Source organism: Podarcis raffonei, chromosome 2 (genome assembly GCF_027172205.1).
Source record: "Podarcis raffonei isolate rPodRaf1 chromosome 2, rPodRaf1.pri, whole genome shotgun sequence".
Lineage (NCBI taxonomy): Eukaryota > Metazoa > Chordata > Lepidosauria > Squamata > Lacertidae > Podarcis > Podarcis raffonei.
In genome coordinates this window covers 3,485,293-3,509,101 of record NC_070603.1, presented here as the reverse complement: position 1 = coordinate 3,509,101, position 23,809 = coordinate 3,485,293, and the positions used below count along the sequence as shown (strand labels likewise).

At 42.0% G+C, this 23,809-nt stretch overlaps 1 protein-coding gene across 5 annotated transcripts in view; it reads right to left on the bottom strand.

Annotated features, from left to right (window-relative positions):
* The window catches only part of LRP1 (LDL receptor related protein 1), a 316,344-nt gene that overhangs the window by 241,753 nt on the left and 50,782 nt on the right, over positions 1-23,809 (bottom strand). For 3 of the 5 annotated variants that reach the window (XM_053370298.1, XM_053370304.1, XM_053370322.1), the window contains one exon: positions 18,084-18,170. The exons of the other annotated variants lie outside the window; for them this stretch is intronic. In XM_053370298.1, the coding sequence (XP_053226273.1) occupies positions 18,084-18,170 (87 nt within the window). The remainder of the gene's footprint in view (positions 1-18,083; positions 18,171-23,809) is intronic. 5 annotated transcript variants of the gene reach the window in all.

Sequence of the window (23,809 nt, the reverse complement as noted above, 5' to 3'; positions counted from 1 at the left end):
ATTTGAAACACATTCCCTCTCTGGTCATAACACCTTTTTGCACATAGTTCCATCCCTAGTGGCTTTCATGGAAGATCCAGTCAAACACAATTTACCTCTGCAAAAAAATTATGCAGGGGCCTCTGTAAATAAAAAGTAAGAGTTTAAAAAGCACTCTTAGAATGAATGTGCCAAACGTCCAGAGATGTCAAGCTAGACATTAACAGAGGGATACGTTTTTTGTTTTGTTAAAAAAGAAGAAAGCCTGATGAATCAAGTTTTTTTCTGTGGCTGCAGTGCTTTTTAAAGTTTAAGTTAAAGCAGATGTAGCAGCCAAAGCTGTTCTTTATGCAGAAGAGTTCTCAACTTAGGAAAGAAAGGGCCCTTCATACTGGGTATAAAGTCCAGTTCAGATTGCCAGGGAATTGTACAGCTGCAAGGCCTCCCATTTTCAAATGCTCCCCTCTTTAGCAGCCGGGATATTCAAGCGCCAACTTGCTAAAAATAAAAAGCAGGAAGCTATTCCGGCAGAAGAGAAAGGATCTCTCTCTCTCTCTCTCTCTCTCTCTCTCTCTCTCTCTCTCTCTCTTCCTTAAGTTTCCAAGCATGGCCAGTTTTTTTCACTGCTTTCAGGTCCCAGTGTGAAAACTCAAAGAGCCTATTAGATAAGCCCAGGGGTCTTCAGCTCTGTTCTTCCTTTTCTTCTCTAATACTTTATGTGCCAGAAGTTGAAATAGAACCTTAGCAGCTACCTTGGCTTCTGCAGCCTTGACACAAGCCATCCAAACATTGGGCAAAGATAGGACTTTTGAGGGTACATAGTCCAACCATTTGTCTGGTCTTGGATCACAAATCCTTCATTTAAGCAAACAGCAACAAAAAAGCACATTCCTGACCAACACGTTGGGTGAGATCACCCCAGAAATGTAGACCTGACGTGAACCGATGCAAACCACAGCTGCCTGAGACTGCAGACCTTGAAAAGGCCCGACTGTGCTTTCCTAAGAAATGTGTGCAGTTCTTTTCAGAGAAGCTCCTGTGAGTGTTTAGGTTCTGTGGCCCAGTCAGCATCCAGCCACAAAGCCAATTCTCAGACACCTACTGGGCGTGAGTCTCTGAAGGGATGCAAACCAACCAAACCAAGTGAAACAGAACAGGATGTTTGTTACATGTTGGCAAATGGGGTATGAATGGGTAAGCACTGGAAAAACACCCCTCCTTTTTTTTTTTTTTTTTTTTATTCAGCAGGTTTTAAGAGCCAGTTCAGACAACATGTTTGCCAGTTTACTTGGGTGAACAACTGCTTGCAGAAGTGGTCTGCTAGAGCTGGCCATACCTAGGATTATGGATCAAGGTACACCATAAGGGTGATCTTTTTGTCCCTCGGTAGCTTTGTTGTTGTTTTTGTAAAAGCTAAAATCAGCCTGGGTAAGCTGTGAGATGGGGCCGCACGAGGGTGAGCTGAGAGAATCCTTTTAATCCTTTTTATTTATTGAATTTATATACCGCCCTATACCCTCTGGTAGGTTTTTCCAGCTCAGACATATTCTCCCCATACTTTGCTGTTTTCACCCATGGGAGAAGAAATATAGAGATTCCATATCTCCCCTATATCCCTCCCCCCCCCCGTTTCCCAAAACACAGGTGAAAAAGCAGTTGGGGGTATGCTTGTCTAAAAATATAAGGCTTAAGCAGCCTCTCTGCCCCACTCTTTCTCCATCCCAATTCATATATTACTGATGTGGCTCTTACCAAACAAATCAACAAACAAACATGGAACTCAGCTGCAATGTGCAGTTCGAGCTACAGATTTTCCTGTTAACAAAACAAGAGTTGAAGGTCCGATGCTACCCTGCTACACTTGTAGACTACTCAATAAGTAAAGGTTTGCATGAGTAAGCCATCTGGTTAGCCAGCTATATATTCCTATTCCCCATTAGATGAACTGGGCACACTAGATCACTTCCCTTTTTATCTTACTTTCTTTTTATCTTCTGTCATGACCATTTTAATCACAAAGCCTGTCAAGGGAAGCCTTCATCAAATTCGGAAGTCTCAGGATTGAACTGCATGGCTGCACCAGGGAGATTCATGTACGCTATCCTGAGCCATTTTTCTTCCAGAGTTACAGATTGTTCAGGTCCAAGCATGACCTTAAGATCATTGGGTCTCAACAGATGCAACAGATTCAATAGCTTCCCACCACTCACCCTCTAATAATCTACTGAACAGCCCTACTGTATATCCTGAAAGGTTTTTGTTTTTTTAATACTTGAATTAGTGAGCTAGAAATTAGATGGATAGAAATAAGAGGCAGGGTCTTTTCCAGGGGTAGGCAACCTAAGGTCCGTGGGCCAGATGCGGCCCAACTGCCTTCTCAATCCAGCCCGTGGACACTCCAGGAATCAGCGTGTTTTTACATGAGTAGAACGTGTGCTTTTATTTAAAATGCATCTCTGGGTTATTTGTGGGGAATAGGAATTCATTCATATTTTTTTTCCAAAATATAGTCCGACCCACCACATGGTCTGAGGGACGGTGGACCAGCCCCCGGCTGAAAAAGGTTGCTGACCCCTGGTCTTTTCTGTGTCAATGAAACTCTCTCCCTGGAGACTATCCTTGTTACCTAATTGTTTTATTTGATTAAGCATTTCAGGAAGGAGGAATAGAAGGAGCTTTTTTAAAAGGATCTGACTTTGCTGCTGCTTTATCCTCCATTTTAAGTCTTTGTTATATTTTCTATTATTTGCATTTATTTTGCTAGCTAACCTTGTTAAGTTCTTGGTAGAAAAGGCAAGCAGGACTTACATATTTTCAATAAGCAAAGCTAGAAAAGAGCTGTATACTGCTATCAGGAACATCCAGAGGCAGCAGAGATCACAGCCTCCAGGGGACACTAGCTGCAGAATATTAACTGTTCCTGCTTGATATTTAGAAATGTATGATGAACTGATTTAAATAAGATTGCTTAAAAGTTGCAGTCATACCATGTCAGTGGTTTTTGGCAGTCATGCTTACTTTATTCTGCATTGTGTAATTATATAAACTTGTAATAATTCATTTCTAATGATTAGGTATGTTTATTCATTTCTCTTTTTTAAAGTTATCTCTGAAGGTCAACATCTGCTGATTTCAAAATACATTAGGGACTCGATTTGGCTCTGTTTTACCTTGACCTCCATGCCACTACCAGTCCGCATCTCATTACAACCATAGGGCCAAACAATGAATAAGCTTTAGCCTGGCTGTGCTTTCATATACTTCTTACACCAAAAACGATGCTGGTGTTTCAAAGTGCTGCTGAGAGGCAGAAAAGCCTGTGGAAAAGTAACCAGAATCTGCAGAAATAAAGGAATCTGCTTTATACTAAGTCAGACCACTGGCCCATCTAGCTCTGTATTGCCTACACAGACCAGCAGCAGTTCTCTGGAGTTTCAGACAGGGGACTTTCCCACCCCTACCTGGAGATGTCAGGAATTGAACCTAGAATCTTTTGCATGCAAAGCTGGTGCTGTCCACTGAGCTATTTGCAATGTTGGTGCTACTAGTACTACCAAGATCCACAGCTACATAATGTTCTCATGAATGATCTAGAGTGTCAGATGTTGCACCACTGTGAGAGCTTAACAAGTGTTGACCTGCATAAGAGACAACTGGGAGAACCTTGCAAGAGTAGCACACTAATAATTTTAAAATTAGATGCTATCCATGGTAGTCTGTGTTCATAAAGGAGCGTACAGAACTCCTCACCATGGAGGTTGGATAATTTTCTCCATGTTGCTCTAGGTGTGCACTGATTCTGTGACACACCATAGTAAGTATAACAAATGCAGCAGCAACGTAAGAAGAGCCTTGCTGAATTAGGTCCAAGTCCCATCTAGCCCAGCATCCTATTCTCACAGTGGCCAACCAGCTATCTATGGGAAGCCTGCCAGCAGGACCTGAGTGCAACAACCCAACTTGAGATTCCCAGCAGTGGGTGATCAGAGGCATGCTGCCTCTGACAGTGGAAGTAGGACTAGCAGCCACTGACAGTCCTAAACTCCATGAATCTGTCTAATTCTCTTTGAAAGCCATCCAAACTGGTGGTCATCACTACATATCCTGAAAGTGAATTCTATAACTATGTGCTAAATACCAAATGAATAAGTTCTGTACCTTCTTTTGCCTGTCCTGAATCTTCCAACATTCAGCCTCATTGCATGACCCTAACTTATATTATTACGAGAGATGGCAGAGAAAACCTCTTCCTGTCTCCACACCAGTGCATTTACCCAATATACCCAAGGATTGCTTCAAGGCTACGCCGCAATTCAGACCCATGAGGGCATGCTCGAAGGGGGCTGAGGAATCTGAGATATTCATTCTGCTACCCGCCTCATTCAAGCACACAGAAGAGCCCAGAGTATAAACATGCTTTTAAATTAATTAATTTTTTTAAAGACTTAATTTCCTGCCTTAAGCATATACAGCAACACTTGAATTTTTAAATGGGCACCATGAGGGGGATAAGCAGCCTCACCTCCAGCAGACAGTTAACTGCTTTAAGCTAAGGCATTATGCCACAATCAGAAATTATGGAAATAAGTGTTTACATGTTCAGAGCTCACCCTGCTGAGATATAAAGGCCCTAAATAGAACATCAGGTGCTGATCTGCAATGTAATAGAATCCAGACCAGAATGGAGTTTTTGTAGGCTCAAACCCAGTAAGCAGCAACCCAGCTATCATTCCCTCATCCTTGCTTTCCCTTATCCCAATCTGTCCTTTCCAAGCTCTACCTCTCTAACTTTCTGTCGGAGAAGGCAAATGGTTTGGCCCTGACTTTAGCAAAGGAAGCAGCACTGGCAATAAACATAGATAGGAGTGAGGCTGATGTGTAAAGCAGATGTTCCTAATGGCACAACAAAACATAGCATCTTTTCCCAGATCGTGCCCTCCCATACTATCCCCAGGGGCAAGCCACAGCAAAGAGATTTCCATTCTAGTCTACCCCTGCTAGTCTTCCCCCACCCCCCTTGCAACTGCCAGGCAACTAGCACTAGGCAGACAGGCTGGGCAGGAGTTGTAGGGGAGTATCCCTGGAAGTGTCAAAGCCAAACAACAAGCGTCACCTCCCTACTGTCACTATTTTGCAGGAGGGATTCCAGCACATACCTGAAATGCAGGTTTCTGTAATTGAAGTGAATTAAAGCACTCTGTCACCCTAGCAAATCCACCTTTTTCAAAAACCAAGCAAACTTATTGTGGTTTGGAAAGTGAGGGGGGAAAGTGTGGGATCAAATAATGATTAATGGGAGAACATTTACATAAGAAGAGCCCTGGTGGATCAGGCCAAATGGTCAATCTATTCCAGCATCCTGTTTTCACAGTGGCACCCAGGTATCCCCATGGCAAGCCCACAAGTAAATCCCTTGCAAGAAAATCAGAATGAATGCTCACTGTTGTATAACCATTCAGTAAAGAAACCAGAATGAGTGCTCAATAAAGAGCATGCAGGGGGCTGTGGCCATTGGTAGGTTCTACTCAGAGTAGACTCATTGAAATGAATTTAATTTCAGTGAGTCTACTCTGACTAAAACCTACAGTCTCTAACCAACGTGAAAGCTTTGTGCATGCAAATCAGGGTGAGTGCCCAATAGTGAGGTTGCCTGGGGAAGCCCAAGCCCACATGTCAGGCCACTAAGGAACAAAAAGATCACCCCATCTCCACCACACATGCCAGGCATAAAGGGATGCCCCTGCCAGAGGGCGGGGAAACTGCTTCTGCAAAGGAAACAGCACTGGCAATAAATATGGAATGGAATGAGGTTGATTTGCAAAACAGATGTTCCTTGAGGAGAAATAAATAAATCCATATGGCATTAATTATGGAGCGCCCCCCCCCCCCGCTTTCTTGTTATGCGAGTTCATATGACCTGTAAAACAGAAAAAGGCTCCAGAAACGCTCAACTCAAATATTTTAGGACCAGATATTGTACCAACGTCAGCCGAAGTTCCCAGAAATCTATGAAAGCTACATCATTCTAAGAGTAATTCTACTGTCTGAATTCTGCAGGAAATGACAAATGTTTTAGTTATCAGGGATGGGGCCATCAATGGGTTTTTGCAAAGACCAGCAAGGGTCTGGAATAGTATTTCAAAGTCCTAAGCCAAGCATCAACAATTTTAGCAGCCAGCATCTAATTGTTGGACACCAATCCTTTCCAGAGCTGAAATATTTTGAATTCTTCTGTTGCCAGACTTCTTGCACTTTTTCCAGCCCATCTTAAACCTCTGATAGCTGAAAGTAAACAGCAGGGGCGCCATTTCTCAAAAACCCTGTGTTTTGCCCATTCACAGTCTGCTAACTTTGGGCTACATGTTTCATTCCACAACACACATATACATATTGCTCACAACAAAGGGAAGGGATGGAATACTTTATGTTAACACACCTCCCAGACCTTATGTACGTGTGCTTGTTTGTGCATAGTGGAGTACCGCACAGAGAGAACTAACTATACTGCTGAACAGGCAAATCCACAGGCTGATCGGACCCATTATGACCAGTCCCATATTCCAATAATATAAACCATCCCATGCTATAATTGCCTCCAAGAACACCTATGTGATACCCCTTATTTCTTTGAAATGTCTCCTCAAAGCCCATGAAGCCTTGGCACTACCCTCTAGTTCCCAATTAATACAGAATTCTCTAATCAGAAGCAGTTCCCGTTGAGTTTAATGGGGTTTATTCCCAGTCAGGTGTGTATGCAATGCCTACCTAAGACTGAAACTAACCCTAATTACCCCGCTGCCTTCACTTCTCTCCTCTTCCTTGGTTGTTTCCTTTATATTAAAGTTTAGATTGTGGAAGTTCCTCGAGACAGGGACTTGTCCTCTTGTACTCTGTAAGACTACTCTGCCCACTGATCACACTATACGAATCCACAACAACAATTTTATTTTTTCAGGTTCACAATGTATTCTGGAATCCTTGTTCTATCAAGCATCACTCCTTTTCTGAACATACAGTGGTACCTTGGGTTAAGTACTTAATTCGTTCCGGAGGTCCGTTCTTAACCTGAAACTGTTCTTTACCTGAAGCACCACTTTAGCTAATGGGGCCTCCTGCTGCCGCTGCACCGCCGCAGCACAATTTCTGTTTTCATCCTGAAGCAAAGTTCTTAACCCGAGGTAATATTTATGGGTTAGCGGAGTCTGTAACCTGAAGCGTATGTAACCCGAGGTACCACTGTAGTATTGGGAACAAAAAAGAACCACCCTGTGATCTTTTGATCAGGGTGGTACATACATTATACACACACACACACACACAGTCTCCCTTGGGAGATTGTGGACTCTCCTTTCTTGGAGGTTTTTAAGCAGAGGGTGGATGGCCATAGGTCATGGATGCTTTAGCTGAGATTCCTGTATTGCAGGAGGTTGAACTAGATGGCCCTTGGGGTCTCTTCCAACTCTACAATTCTGTGATTCTGTGAATGAATGAAATATATATATATATTTATTATTTATTATTATTTCATAAAAGATTCTGCTTCCACATGGGTGTTTATTGTGGGATCAGTGCTTCATGCCTGCAAGTTTGTCACAGTTTCCACACAACATGGTTGCCCTCAAAATCCCAGCCTGCATTTCCTCTCTCCCATTTAAATCCTAATTAACCTGGCGGGGGGTATTTATCAGGGGGAAACCCTGTTGTAAATGGGTTGTTTGTGATATCTAAGCAACTCATTTACAACATTAAGTCCCCTCCCCCATCACCCAAAGTGGGTGAACAAAGAGTTCCACAGTGAATCTACAGTACAGAAACACCCTTGATATTTCTGCTGACGATAACATGGACTTTATTTAACAAAAGAGGAGTTAAGGAGGTATGGAAAGCAAATTAATGCCATCACGAGGCTGCGAAGTTCTAACTTCCATGCCAGTTGGAGAAGTCTGCTCCAGGAATCTGGCACCTTCCAAGAAATCTGTAGATTTAATGCCTTCCTAACTGAAATAACACAATGAGGTATTATCTAATCTCCACAGTAATCTGCCTGCCCCCTCTGTTCTCCCCCTTCTCATGATTTGTATCATCCATATTCAACCAGAGCCCTCCTTCCAAGGAGCACGGCATAGCATGTTATCCTCATGACAAATACTGCAAAGCAGGCTAGGCTGCAGGGCAACAGCTTGCCAGGGCCACTTTAATGAACCTTAGTGTCAAATGAGGATTGGAACCTGAGCTCCAAACCAGACAGAATTCAGTCACATGCATAACTTTCCCCAGAATGTATTGCTATTTTAAAAACTGAGAGCAGCTTAACGAGACAGTGAGTTTAGGCAGAGAAAGCTGGGGTGGGAGGCAGTGTCTTATTTTCAGTTAAAAAAAATACTGGGGGAAACATGCCATGTTTGCCATGCCATGCCTAGTTTGGTTCTGGAGGTCCACATGCAAAGCCCAGCATACCAGGAACTGCCTGATACTGGGAAAATGTTGCTGCAGTCCCAAAAGTCTAGGTAATTTGTATTTTGGATGGTAAAAGCGGGAAAAGCTCCAAACTATGGTGGAGCGGGGAGTGAGGACCCACAAAAGAACTATTGGAAGGAAATATTAATAGGTATCACTGGGGAAAATGCTAAACAGCTCAATTTAAGACACCTGTACACTTCTGAATTAGTTGGCCTTTCTAATAATTGCATTGATGCCTTTCAAGAGACCGGCTGAGATGCACATCTAGTGGAGTGTGACTGAACTACTAAGGGAAAACAACATTATTTCAATCACGTCTCTCTGGTATGTATGCCAGAAAGATGCAGAGGCAGTTTAATGGACTCTAAGCATGGATGAAATAAGAGAGATGAGATTTCTCTATTTATTTTTTCAAATCCACTTTTAATAGTTTTTAAATACCCTTGGATTTAAGCCTCTTGAACTTCAGATGCAGTGCCTAACCACCATTCTGTTGTGCCTCATAACATAGCTTCTTTTAGTTTTGTGTAAGGAAGAACTTCAGGCATTCTTAATTGTATCCGTTGTTCTTTCTTCCTTTCCAATTTACTTGTAGGTTTTAATAAAACCAAGGATAGTGTCAAAACTTCCCCTTTAAAGTTGAGGGAGAAGAGTACCTTTCCTTCATGGCAGCATATCTCCATCAGTACCTCAACCCCTCATCACGTCTCCACAACTGAGGACAAACTATGATTTTGTTCTTAAGGATAAAAATCTAAAATTATTAGGTATTAATTCATAGTGCTACTGCATAATGCATCTATCCTTCCATTCTGAAACTTTGGATATTCCATCCCTTCTACATCAACTGTGTATCTAAGCTCCAGCTTGCAAAACCAGAAAATTCAGTCTGAAATTTTTCAGATTGAAAATTCAGTCCAAAACTCCAAATAAAGTCCACAAAGGTTACAGTCCACATTGTCACATATTGAAATCAAATTCTGGAAACCAAAGTATCAGCAGATTCAGGTGACACAGCCCATCCTCTAATTCAGTAATAACTAGCCAATATATTCAGGATAATCACATTGTACACCCATTCACAGTCTGTACCTCTTCAGACTGCAGGTGAGGAAATGCTGTCTTCTGAATTCTCTTTCACTTCAAAAGCCTTCTGCCCACAGAAAACTAACATGCTAAGAAGGTTAGGATAAAATACTTCTCTCTGAAATGCTAGCTTTCTACAGGAAGAGAGTTTTGATAAGAGGGAACAACCGCTCCCTGCTTTCATTCTGAAGCCATATAATCAAAAAGAGCTCTTCCATGTAATACTACCAAACACTTAGCATAGATCTCAGTCCATACTTGATGTTTTTGCAGAAATTATGAATCCATGGAATCACCTGGCTTACCTTTGGTCACACAAACTGCAGTAAGAAACATACTGTACAAATAAACATGGGTTCTCTGAGCAAGGGTCTTAAGATTCCCATTTTGAAGTAGACAAATACCCTTTGACTTCACATTAAGTCAAAGAAGTAAGAGCTATGCTGGAGAGAGGCTGATTGTAAAAATCTGGTTCTCAATGGGTTGCTAAAGCATCCTAAGAGCAGAAGAAGAGCCTTGTGAATCTGGCCAGTGGCCCATCTAGTCCAGCATCCTAGTCTCTGGGGCCAACCAGATGCCCATGGTTGGAAGCCTGCAAGCCGGACCTGAGAGCAAGAGCAACTCTCCCCACTTGTGATTCCCAGCACTCTGTTATTCAGAGGCACACTGCCTCCAACATGGGTAGAACATAGCCTTATCCTTCATTAATTTGTTCAATCCTCTTTTAAAGCCATCCAAATTGGTGGCTGCCATTACAGTTTATACATCATGGGCTGACCACAAAGCAGTATATCTATTATTTATTTATTTACTATTTATTAAATTTATTTACCGCCTTTCATCACAAAATCTCAGGACAGTTCATAGACCATCTACACCATACTCATCAGCTACAAGCAAATTTCTTAAGATGTCACCCTTACTGAGTAAAGAGGGGATGTTTGCCATTTGGGAGAGTATAAAGGATGAAGATACAAGTGAAGCTTCTTCAAGAATACTAGAGAAGAAGCAAGAAGCCCTGGGAATAAGGAAACTAAAAACTGCTTAGAAAGGCTTTGCATTGAAATTACAGCAGGAAGGAACCAAACTGAATTCTTTTCTTGTTGTTTTTTAACGACAAAATGCATCCAATCCTAACTCAGACAAAGCTTAGATGAGGACTTTGTTTTGACAGTGTTTATTTCAAAAGAAAAACAAAACAAAATGATGGCTTTAAAGGAAACGGAGAATTTGTGGAGCTAGGAAAAAGACAGCCTTGGGTCATTTAGCTAGGTTTCTCTGCCGTCTGAAATTCTGCATTTTTTCCCTGGCTTAAATAAATGTTTTCCTGCTATGTGCTTGAAAAGCGAATGTGGAAAGATCAAACAAACAAGAAACATACAGGCTTCAGACAAAGAAATTCAGAAATGGGAATAAAACTTTTAAAATGTGGTGATAAAAAGGCTTTTTAACCATTCAAACTTATTTTTGCAACTTTTTCTTTAAATGCCTACACTTTCCGGGGAAAAAGCAGCCTCACTCCGATCTGGTTTTCTGGGTTCATGAATGATATTTCTGTTAACTACTGAGCTTTAGATCCAGTTGCAAAAGCCACAGGCATTTGCTGTTCATAATTTATTTCAGTTTGGGGAGGAGGTGGGGAGGTAGCAGTGGATTCACTTACAATGTAAATATTTACTTTAAACATGCATAGCTTCTCCATCCCCGCCCACCCTTACAACCAGCCACCACACCCATCAGCAAGCTTTCAAGTCATTCTAGTGCTTGTAATCTAAACCGCCGCAAGGATCACCACATAACTTGCCAAAACATTGGGAACAAGAAACCACATTGCTTCTGTTTCTTAATATTTCATTCCTTTAAAGCAAAGTACGAAATATGTATGATTGCAAAGGAACAAAGGTCATGTGCTCATCCAAGTCAGAATAAAAAGCTATTAAGAGGCAAAGTAAGACAAGTCCCTGCTTTTTATTTTATTTTTAAAAAATCTTGATGAGTTTGGGCAGAGGGCAGTATATTTTCTTTAAAGTGTCACATGAAATCATTTTGACTTTTCGTTACAAAATTCTGTGATACTTTCTATGCATACAGTTCCAACTATGGAGTGCAATTTCTTTGTTTAATGAGACAGGCACATCATCATCATCAATAAAGAGCAGCCATCCAAACAGCTGAATGTGTAAGTTGTGGTGCATCTAAGCAGAGAAGCTGGACTCTTAATTTGGCCACGTCCACCACCACCCATCCCCTACACAGAGTGAGTATCTAGGTACACAAGAAGCTGCCTTATACTGGGTCAGACGACATAGCATTGCCTACCTACACACTACACTGCCGGCAGCCGCTCTCCACCCATCCCTACCTGAAGATTCAAGGGGCTGAAGCTATCTAGGGCCTTTAACATGCACAGAATGTGCTCTACCACTTAGTTGTGCCCTGAAATCTATAACGTGTTCCTGGGCAGCATCTATTCCCCTGCCCTTCATCATGAACTGCCAACATGACTGTCAAGTAGGATTAGGTCACTAGTCTCTTTTCCCCATGTAAATGGTTCTGTTAAGTATCTGCCATCTTCAGCCACTTATACCATGGTGGCTATTCTGTCAGGGTGTTTTGCATATATATATATATATATATATATATATATATATATATATATATATATATATAAAATGGTTGCTGCTTAAATGCTTTTCAAGAGCAGGCTTTTGGGCACCACCCATAACCTCCACAAGGGCTAGCATGGCTTCTTGCCAAGACAATCCTCCCCAGATCAACAGTGAATGTCTCTTTCCTCTGGATTCCTTCACTAGATACTGATTTATCAATATCTCCCTTCTGTCAAAACTTTGATCCTCTCTACTTAACAGTAAGTCCCAGATATTTCTCTCTCCCTCTCTTTCTCTCTCTGTGTCTGTCTGTCTATCCATCTTGACCATGATGAGTCTGAGTCTTTTCCTTCGTGTCAGGGTGGTTGTTTCTTTGCTAGTCATGGTTGTTGTTGGTTTTATCACTAAGGTTACAGCAAAAACACTCTTGCGCTCTGCCTCATTTCCAGCTATTTCCAAAAACAGCACAGAGATTTCTCCAGTGCCAAGATCCAGGCCAGACTCCTATCAGAGCTCAACAAAGCCTCAGAAGGGGTGACTTGCAGGCCTCACCACCAGACCATGCCAGCAAATAGGAGGGAACTGGAGATTCCACCTCATGGGCCAGTTAGGAATTGGAATATGAGATGCCTCTGTTGCATTGAACGAGGGAACTCTTAAAAATAAAATTTGCAAAAGTCACCAGTTCACACAAAACAATGTTGCTAACCCACCTGCCTGCATGTACTAATGTTAAGTCACTAGTTGGACATTGATAGCCTGAAAAGTGGGTCCTGGGGGAGAGAAGAGAGCAAATTCTTTGCATATCTTCTGATTATCTGGAAGCAATTTTAAGGCAAGAGTTCACTGGGTATTTACAAGCATGCACTAGCGGATCTCTCCAAATCAGCTTTTTCTGCATTAGGATCCTGTACTCCCGGGAGGAAAACAAAGACTGCCACAGCTTCTGTTCTGAACCTCTGAAATTCAAACCCATATCCAAGGGAACAGTATTACCATATAGCCTACACAGATGCAGCTTGGTGACAGAGAAGCACTTGCCTGTAGCATAGAGCAGCCTTGGCCAACCTAGTACGTTTCCAGATGTTTTGGACTGAAACTCCCATCAGCTCCCGTGAGCACAATGTTTGGGAGTTGTAGTCCATCTGAGAAGACACCAGCTTGGCAACAGCTGGTCTAGAAACAACCTTTGAAAGACACTCAAACTGATTGCAGTGACTGTTAGTAAAATATTGTTATGGGCAAGATCAGCAGATCCTCCACCATAGCAACATTTGAAGAAGTCTGTTCCAAGGCAGAAGTTGCTAGTGCAAGGATATACACAGATTTGACTACCCAGAATTCTTGTGCTTTTGTTAAAATGTGTGGAACCAAAAATCAGCAGTACACCATAGGCCTTAATCCTCGAGCAGGGGCTACTGAAGAGTGGGCCACAAACTTCCTTCAGGTGGTGTATGGCGGTGAGTCTGCGGAGCAGTGTAGCTATGTGCCTGTGAAAAAGTAAGAGTGTGTGTGTGTGTGTGTGTGTGTGTGTGTGTGTGTGTGTGTAGAACAGCAGTCCTCCCAGAACGAGAACAAGATGGACTGGAAGTGACAGCGGGAAGAGGCTCTGCTTCCCTCAGGGGAACAAAGCCACAACTGGTAACAAGACAAGGGAAAGGCTCAAACAGTGAAAAGAGGCTGACAAAGCATTCATAAGGAGTGGAAAGTCAATGCATGAGAGTGAACGAAACAACAAGAAATAGGAGGGGGAAGCTAAGAAAACACACACACAAGAGAAAGCAGGTAACTCAGAGTGGGAATTATCCATTTATCCATTTATAAAGGAGGATAGTAGCCACTTAATGATTCTTCTGCCTGTTGTTTAGTAATTGCAATCATGCTGTGCTAGATGCTAAAATGTTTTTTTAAAAATATATGGAATTCAAATTTTAATGCACTAAAATATAATAAGACTTTAGCATCTATTTGCAATTGCTAAACAGACAGAAAAATCATTAAGTGTTCTGCCAATACCCTCCAGAATTTTCAAGTGGTTGGTAGGGGGGATTAGGAACCACTACCATAGAAAATGGAAGGTAGACTGACTCAGATTATGCACTGCCTGGCACTAGTGGCAGTGATGCAATGGTATCAGCAAGTTCATCCCCTGTTAAGAGCTGGTAATATCTTCTGCTTACAGAAAAGCCAAGGAAACATGGAGATTGCAGAAGCAGCAGAGGCTGAACCTGAATTCTGAATTTTCACGCTGAACATCAGAATTTCTCTGATGCATCCCTATTAATTAGTCTTCGTACTAGCTCCAGACTGTATTTCATGAGATAAATAGACATGCTTTCATCCAACAAGTAAAAGAGTACAGACTACATAGAGCAAATCCCTTACTTTCTCCCACAAGGAGACTGGGCTGAACGGATTCATGTGGGAACACTCCAATTATATCCTCTGCTGAGATCTCCTATACACCTTTGCAAAATCTCACTGCATTTTACAGACACAATTGCTGCTCTGTGGCTGCTGCCATAAGGACTGCTCCTTATGGTGGAAGCATTCACCTGCTTTCTAGTGGTACTCTGGGAGGGAGAATGAAGGCACTCCCACTTTGCTAGTTCTGAAGAGTTGCTAGTCCTGAAGAGTTTCACCAGAAACAACAAATCTTCTTTTGGGAGGTATGCGTATGTGCACATATACACACAGTTAGGGATTTCAAATTCAAAAACTTTATTTAATTTGTAGAAGATCCCCACCCTCTTTTCCCTTATGTGTGATTAATTGAAAAAATGCAATAAAATATGTTTAAAACTCACTTTAAACACTAAAAGGGAGGAGGTTAACATCTAGCATAATTCACACCACAGAGTGCATCCTGAGGCAATGCTCAAGGTTCAATTTGAGTGCATTTGATCATGTAGTATCCACGTCCTGCCCATGCTGATCTCCCTTCTGCCCATTTGAACTGGTTCTTTGTTCCTTCTTTTTGTGGAGAGTCTTCTTGAACTTCCATTTTTATAAAGTGCAAAAACAGATGAAAAAGCTTAAAGCCACATCCTGAAAGATTGGGTAACCATAGCCCCTGTTTTGCAAACAAGGCAAAATCCTTCCTCAAAACTGCTGTTCAATCAGAGGCAAGCACAGAAATGGAAGCTACAGGAACAGTTCCCCCAAGCCCTTCCTTCTCTTTACTTCTTTCCCCTGAAATATGAGAATAGCATTCAAATGACTATTCCCCAGATCCTGCTAACCTTCTTAAAGTGTGTATATGTGCGTTTCATAAAGAGATCATAGAATCGCAGAGTTGGAAGGGCCCCAAGGGCCATCTAGTCCAAACCCCTTCAATGAAGGGATCTCAGCTAAAGCATCCATGATAGACGGCCATCCAACCTCTGCTTAAAAATCTCCAAGGGAGGGAGTCCATTCCAGTGTTGAACAGCTCTTACTGTCAAAAAGCTTTTTCTGATGTTTAGTCGAATCCCCTTTCTTGTAACTTGAAGCCATTGGTTCGAGTCCTACTCTCCAGAGCGGGAGAAAACAATCTTGTTCCCTCTTCCATGCAACAGCCCTTGAGATATTTGAAGATGGCTCTCATGTCTCCTCTCAGTCTCCTCTTTTCCAGGCTAAACATACCCAGCTCCGTCAACAGTTCCTCATAAGGCTTGGTTTCCAGATATTTGATCATCTTGATTGACCTCTGCACATGTTCCAGCTTGCCAACATTCTTCATAAATTGTGGTGCCCAGAACTGGACACAAAATAAACCTAGTATTCTGCTCCAACCAGCATTTAAACTGACTTTGGCTTTGCTTTTTTCCAAACAGGGCTAGGCCCCAGAATCTGTAAAGTCAACCTAAGAACATGTTTTCAGTGGCAGGACTCCCCTCCTCAAAGATGTGAATAATAAATGAGGAGAAGGCCTCTGGGTTGGCAAAGAGTGAATCTTCCTCACCATTAAGTAACAACAGCCTGCTACTTATGAAACTGGATTACAGTTTTTGACTAAGAAGCAAGCCGAAGGACCACTTCATTGAGCTGTTTCTTGATAACCATCATCTTACAGCTCTCCCAAGCTGACAACCTGTATCAAATATGCAAACTAGGATGGCCAATGGCTAATACTCAAGATCCAAAAGCCAATCAGAAAAGAGGGCACCACATCAACTCAGGATAAAACACTTGTAAACATCAAACAACTCAACTCTCAAGGCTTTTAAAACAAATTTGTAATGGTGCAAGCTGGGAGGTGAGGATATTTCATTATTCTTAATTAAAACAAATTTAAAATCATTTTGATAAAAGACAGAGATATACAGCAAAAAGAAAAAAAGATCAGTCCATCAAAACACTCAAGTGACTGGCTGTTTTAACAATCAGATCCCACTCACCATCAAGGCACGTCTCAACAAGATATAATAATGGCCAAAGGCACTGTTGCCTAGACTGCTCCAACACAACTTTGTAGGCCCAACATTGCACCTGTGCAAGGAACCTAGGGTGCTCCCACATCAGCAGAAAGGCAAATGTCAATGTGGAATCACAGGCAAAGGGCACAGAACATTGAAGGGCACCAAAAACAGAAGCCCAAGGTAAACAAGAGTCCTGCAAAAGAAGAGCACCCAGGCAACACATGTTCTCAGATTTCCAGGTACTCTATGTCTGGGAACAAACGAAGGACAAACACCCCGCCAAGCGATATCTTAGAGGAGAGAGAGAATTACAAGCGAAACATTCACCCCAGAATCACTGTTTCTTATGGAAACCCCATCGCATTTGAAATGCCTCTGATGCAAGCAGCTTGCTGTAAGCCAGGAATAAGACTAGAAAGGTTTCAAATAATATACCATTATTTATTATTACTGTGTATTATTACTATGTTGTAATAAAAATGAATTGTTACTGTTGTTATTATTATTATTATTATTATTATTATTATTATTCAGAATTGAATAATATCCTGCTCTGAAGAAGCAGTCATAAATTTTCTATAAATAAACAAAATTGTCTCTTAAAACCACTCACAGATCAATAATGCCTTAAGCGTATTTTAAGGTAAGTGGAATAATCATACACACTGAATGAAGACTTTGAACATATTTCATTATTTTTACCACAGCTATATTAGTACTAGAGACACTGGGGAAATTCTCCCTAGCCAGATTACAAATCACACTTCAGGGCCTCAGAAAAGCCACCTCAAATGAGACACAAGCTTTACAAACAGCAAAATTCTTAATGTGTGCAGATAAAAATCCAAGCCAGAGAAGAATCCCCAGCTTAGCGCCCACCCAACTTTGCTGACCTCTGCAAGAGCCACCCCCCTTCCTGTACACGCTGTGCTTGGCACACTTTCCCTTCCCATCTCTTTACATTAAGTAAAGGACAACAGGAGGAGGAACATGGTAAGAAGAAAATGATGTCCCTGCTTCCATCACCCTGGCTCTGGCCCCTGAGACACCGTGTAACTGCATGCCAGAGACAAGAAGGTATGCAACTCTCAGGAAAACCATATCTCTCGTGATCTCTAGCGTTCCACAGCATTACTGCTTACTGCATCCAAGATCAGGGCAAGAAAGAGAGAAGAAGTGGGCAAGAAATATCCTTCCTTCCATCTTGCCATTTGTCTCCACTACTGCCACTTAAAAGGTTTAAAAAGAGGGGAGGGGGAGTGTGTTTAGGCAGCTGGAAGATGGCAGTGGATGGCTTTTCACTAACAGTGCAGAAGATGTCAGATAATCTGCAAACATCAGATAGTTCACTGATGTTTTAATTTGTAGGCAGAATCCCCTTTGGCCCATTCTAGATCAACTACTGAACAAGTCAAACTCTGGCACAGCAAAAGAGGGGGCGCATGGGATCAGGATGGTCATCAAACAAACTAACGGAAGCAAGCAAGGTTGTCATCACTGAGTTAGGGGCATGAATCTCAGGGAGAGAGGGCAGTAGCAAGAATCTTACATAATATTTGTGAGGTAGAGCTCTCCAGGGCTTGTTCCCCAATCTTTGGAAGTGGTGCAACATAGACATCAACCTCCTCAGATAATGCTGCAGAAATGAAAAAAGAAGGGGAGAGAGTAAAAATTAAAACCCCAATTTAAAATATTCTGTTTATCTTTGGACAGGAAACAATGGGCAGCACTGGAGGACAGTGTAAACCTGTTTTGTAACAAGTATATCTCCAGAGAAGGATTTCATGGAATGATGTATTCAAAATGATATATTTTGAGACAATTGTTGAAAATCATCACGTTGAGATGTCGATGCCCACATTACATTTCAACAGATACAGATTGCAAGTCTCACTCACTCTCACACATATAAACAGGTCAACTTGTACAATAGTTCTTTTTCTTTAAAAATAAATAAATCACACACTAAAAGTAGCCACTAGCCAAATTAGATAAGTATGTATTTAATTGGCCTGCTGTTCTATGCAAGGCAGCTAACAAAAATAGCTTAAAATGCCTGTCATAATAATTTTAAAAAATCAGCAACATAACACTTAATACAAATTTTATACAACGCCTTCAGCTTGAATGGATAATAAAACTGTTTTAGCTTACTGCTGGGGGGGAAAGAACATCCCTAGCAATGGAATTTCATAGCCTGGGCATCACCACTGAGAAGGCCCTGTCTCATGTCACAACACATCTGACATCAACAAGTGGGCAGGTTCAAATGGGAAAGGGTCAAAACAAATGGCAAGGGCTCTTGAAACTAAGTCCAGTGAGGAACAGTTGAAAGAGATGGGTATGTTTTAAATGGAAAACAGAATATTAAGGGGAGGTATAAGGGGAGCTGCATACAAATCTCTGAAAGGCTGCCATGCAGAAGATGTTGCTGATTTCCACTCTGCTATTCCAGAGGGCAGGACTAGAACCAGCTGGTGGAAATTACAGGGAAGCTAATTTCAGCTAAACACAAGGGGAACATAATGGTTAGAACTGTCTGCTAGTCAGAGGCACCAGGTTGCCCCCAAGACTGGGAGGGGCCATTGCATGTCACGTGTGTGTGACATCATGTGAGCAGCATGCAAGCAGCATCGTGTTGTCTGGAGAAGGTCGACCGCTCTGAAGGAGTGAGCAGCTGAAGCTGCAACACGCATGACGTCGCACGCACATGACGCACCCTGGGCCCCCTTAACATTGAAGGGGGCCCACCACTTTCCAACAAAGATTGACGGGGCCAGAGACATGCCGGCCCCGTAGAGCTGAATCACCTGCTGACATAGAGGATGATGGGAAGTCCTCCAGAAGTATTAAAAAAAGAGGCTGGATAACTCTCTGTCAGCAATGTTCTAGTTACATCCCCAGTGAGCAAGGGTTTAGACTACATGATCTCTAATATCTCTTCACATTTTATCATACTATGAAATACTTTGGTCCCAGATCAAGTCCCTACACAACACTTGCAACATAAACAAAATTAAGGCATTAAGAAGGCTGCGCTGGCATCCCTCCACTCTCCTATTCAACACAAAGTTGAACCAAAGCCACTCTGGAATTTGCTTTATGCTTGGTGGTCTTCGTTGATTAGTGTGTCTATACATAATGCGCAGCATATTGTTTTTTAGATTTACTTTCTAAAATGTCATTTTCCCCTCCCTGTAATAAAAAAATAGCTGGAACATACATATGAAAGCAGTATTATTTAAAACCATGGGAGATTTTTTTTTAAAAAAATACTTTAAAATGGCAAGGTTTTTTTAAGGGCATGGTGGCACATGTTACAAGTTTTAAAAACCATTTAAAGGGCATGGTGGGAAAAGGTTTGTGCAATAATATGGGGGGAGAATTCCCCTACCAAGTTGTATTATTGGAAAACACTCCATTCCCAAAGATTCAGGAAAAAGTACTCTTTAAAATGACACCCTACAAGCTACAGTCTCAACCAACATAGACCCAAATAAGCATTCCACCATACTGGACTAGGGAGGAAGCTAATGTGCAAGTTAAACCCAGGAGGTGGGCAAGTGGGGTTGAATGATCAGAAGGAGACCACAGTAAGAACATCTCTGAGTGTAGAAGTAAAGCTATTTTATTCATTTCATAAAATTTATATATCACTTGACTGCAAAAAAACAAAAAAAAACCTCAAAATGGTACCGTTAGTGAGCCCCGTCTCTAATCTTCAATTACCAGCTATGAAATGAATCACTGACCTAGTACGAATTCCTTCCTCCATTCTAAATTCACCGCACCTTTCTCAATCTCTAACAGCCTTAATGCAAGGACTTCATTTCCCTATGGTAACACAGATTTACACCACACCAACACACCCTGAAAATTACACCCAGGCTGCACTACAGCCTTTCACATATATATTCTCATCTCCAACTTGGCTGTAAGAATTGGGGCCACGTTGCCTCTTGAGATTTGCAATGAACTGCACTGCAGTAACTGAACAGGAACCCAAATGCAGCACAGGTCTGTATCTACAGAAGGTTCAAGAGGAGAGACCCAAAACTCTGAAAATGGTTGGGAGAGACTTGGGAGAGAGCGCTTAATGGGACGCGGGGGTGGTTCTTCATTATGCATCTTTCATTATAGATGAAGGTCTTTTTTACTGTTGTTAAAAAAGTAGTATTGCATTAAAAAAAAACCCAGCATACAAAACCTGTATTAAGATAATAAGCAAGGGAAGGACAGCAAGCCACCAGGAAGGGACCATCTGTTAAACCCCAAATCTTTTGGGTTTCAGGGAGAGGAAAATACTGGTCATTTAACATAATAAAGAGATTTAATGGCAGGGAGAGGAAAGGTAAGTGGACATTTATATCTTCTCCCCTACCTAACTTTTTATTTCTAAAACACAAATAAAAAGAGAACACTCACAGTAACCGTAGCTCAGACATAAACAATGGGCACACTGTGCTCACAAGAGATACTTGCAGATTAGAACTAATCATTAGTCTCCTATACTGCAGGCCAGCTCAGTTCCAGAGTGGAGACAGAGTGGAGAAAGAAAGTTGCAGTTAAGTAATCGAGACAGTGTCTGCTGTGAATTCTGAAAAAATTAATGTATCATTGAGGGATGCTATCTCTTCTCCATGTGATGTGAAAAACAAAACAAAGCTATTCCATACTGCATGAAAATCTTCACTTGATTTTGTAACTCCAATTATCCTCAGCTGATTGGATCAGTTTCGCAGCTATAGCCATATCCCAACGCAAATTCTAGTCTAAATCGAGTACAGCTGTCCATCAAGGTGCCACAGATAGCCTCACAACAACAGCAACAAACAAGCGGGTCCTGAGATTTTATGTCTAAATTCAATTCCTCAGACTGGTTAACAAAAGAAGCTGTGGGACAAAATTAATAGGTTCCTTAACCATTTTTCTGATGCCACGCACAATTTCACCAGGGTCCTAAATCGCCATCACACTTGAAGAGCATTTTCTTTAACATAAAGTGAGATTGAATAGAAACAAAAAATGGGGGTTGATTTTAATTTTTGCTGCTGAGAGCCTTCAAGGTCTTGTCCAGTGTTTCCCAAAGTGGGCAATACTGTCCAGGGGGGCGCTGGAACGATCCAGGGGGCAGTACGGTGGTACATCGAGTTACAAACACCTCAGGCTACAAACGCTTCAGGTTACAAACTCCGCTAACCTGGAAAAGTTACCTCAAGTTGAGAACTTTGCCCCAGGATGAGAATGGAAATCGTGTGCCAGCAGTGCAATGGCAGCAAGAGGCCCCATTAGCAAAAGCACGCCTCTAGTTAAGAACAGTTTCAGGTTAAGAACGGACCTCAGGAACGAATTAAGTTCGTAACTAGAGGTGCCACTGTAGTAGCCTTGGGTGCAGTTGGGGGCACTGAATAAAAATCAGGGGGCAGTGGAAGCATAAAGAAAGAAGAGAATTAAAACAACAGCAACAACAACAACAGTTCGCACATGTTTCATCTGTTGTGTAATGACGCTTACCACCAGGTTGGGCACCGTTGCAGGACAGTGACACCACCTCCCCGGTATCCGGTGGTCATACTGGAGGCAAGGGGTTTTTCCGGGGTTGGGTGAACCCTTTCCAGGGGGAAGCTGAGTAATTTTTCCCCCCTGAAAAGGGGGTAGTAGGCCAAATAAGTTTGGGAACCTCTACTCTTGTCCAACACTTTTTGATCACTGATTTGTAATATAAGGTATACAATTTCTGGATATTTTTAGGGATCTGCCCCCTCTTCCACCTAACAAAAATCCTTCTTACAAATTGATATTGTAGTGGGTCTTGAAGTTTATTGCTGTGTTACAGGGTTTACATTCATATACATTATTTCAAACATAATGTAACTAATATGGAAGCCAGGCACCTCTCCATCTTCTATTCAGTTTGCAGTTCTGGCACGGCTGTCACAGAGTCACTGAGCATTTAAGCCACATCATCTGCAGACAGCAAGTAGGCGTTCTTCACCCTCAACCTGCTAGCCTTGTACATATGGTGTTTAACATAAAGCCACTACCAGTACTAGAAAATGCAGCTCCTCTTAGTTTCTGTCGTTGACCCTGTAGCTTTAAGTGTCTCTGAAACTCTGGAGTTGCTGGGGGACCTGATAACTACGCAAAACCCACACTCTATCTGTGTATTATTGGGTAATGTCAATGGCCCAAGGGAGGACTACTGGACTCTTCATCACCTCTCCTAAAACCCACAGACACCTGTTGGCACTGTGGTACATTAGGAGCCACACTGAAATATATGATCTGGAGAAGGAAAAGTTTTAAATACTTTAAAACACTATTCCAATTGGGTCCATTTCAAATCAGAGTTGCGAAACTGGTGGCCCTCCAGAACCTGCTGGATGACAACTCTCATTATTCCTGGCTGGAGCTGATGGGAGTTGGAGTCGAACAACATTTGGAAGACCAGGCGTCCCCCATCCCTAAATTTAAAGCACAGTTTTTGAAAGGAAGCAAATGTGCTTTCTAACGTTATAAAGATGCATTTGTCATTACAACCTCCAGTACTGTGACATTCCAGACAGAGTACGGTAAACCCCTGTATTCAGTAAACCCCTGTAACTCAGTTCCCACATTCTAACAACTGGCTCTTTCTGAAGCACCATCAGAAGCCTGCCTGGAGGCAACAACCTGGATTGCTGCTTCTACGGTGCAATCCTGGGGGAAGACAAGGACCAAGATAAAATGTTTAAGACCTTTTAGAGTCCAGTCAGCATAATCAATTAACTTGGCAGAAATAGACTGTGGCTCTGCTTCACATGTCATCAGTCCAAACCACTCAGCTTCATACACTATAATACCCTGTGAAGTGACAGGGAACTGTGTTCTCACTGGAGCCCAGCTGTCAATTAATGAGGAAGACCAGTTGCTGGCTAGACTGAACCATTTGACCTGAAGTTAAGACCACCAAACTGATGCTGCCCTAGTGGGCAAAGCTGTTTCAACATTTCTGAGTGTGGTATGAACTCAGGTACAAGAGAACAGAGCTAAAGTTGCAAGTGACTCTGACGAGACTTGCCCCTCCTTGTTCCTACCCATCACACAGCTACCTCATTAACCAGTGAGGAGTGGAAGCACAGGGTCCTCAGATATATTTCTGCTTCTGGGAGGAAACAGGAAATTGGTGGTTGGAGCAATATACTGAGGGTGGTGAGAAGGACACGGGGTTTAAATTGGTCTCGCTACGTCATTGGAACTTACTACTGGGTAAACATGCATAGGTTTACCAAGCAC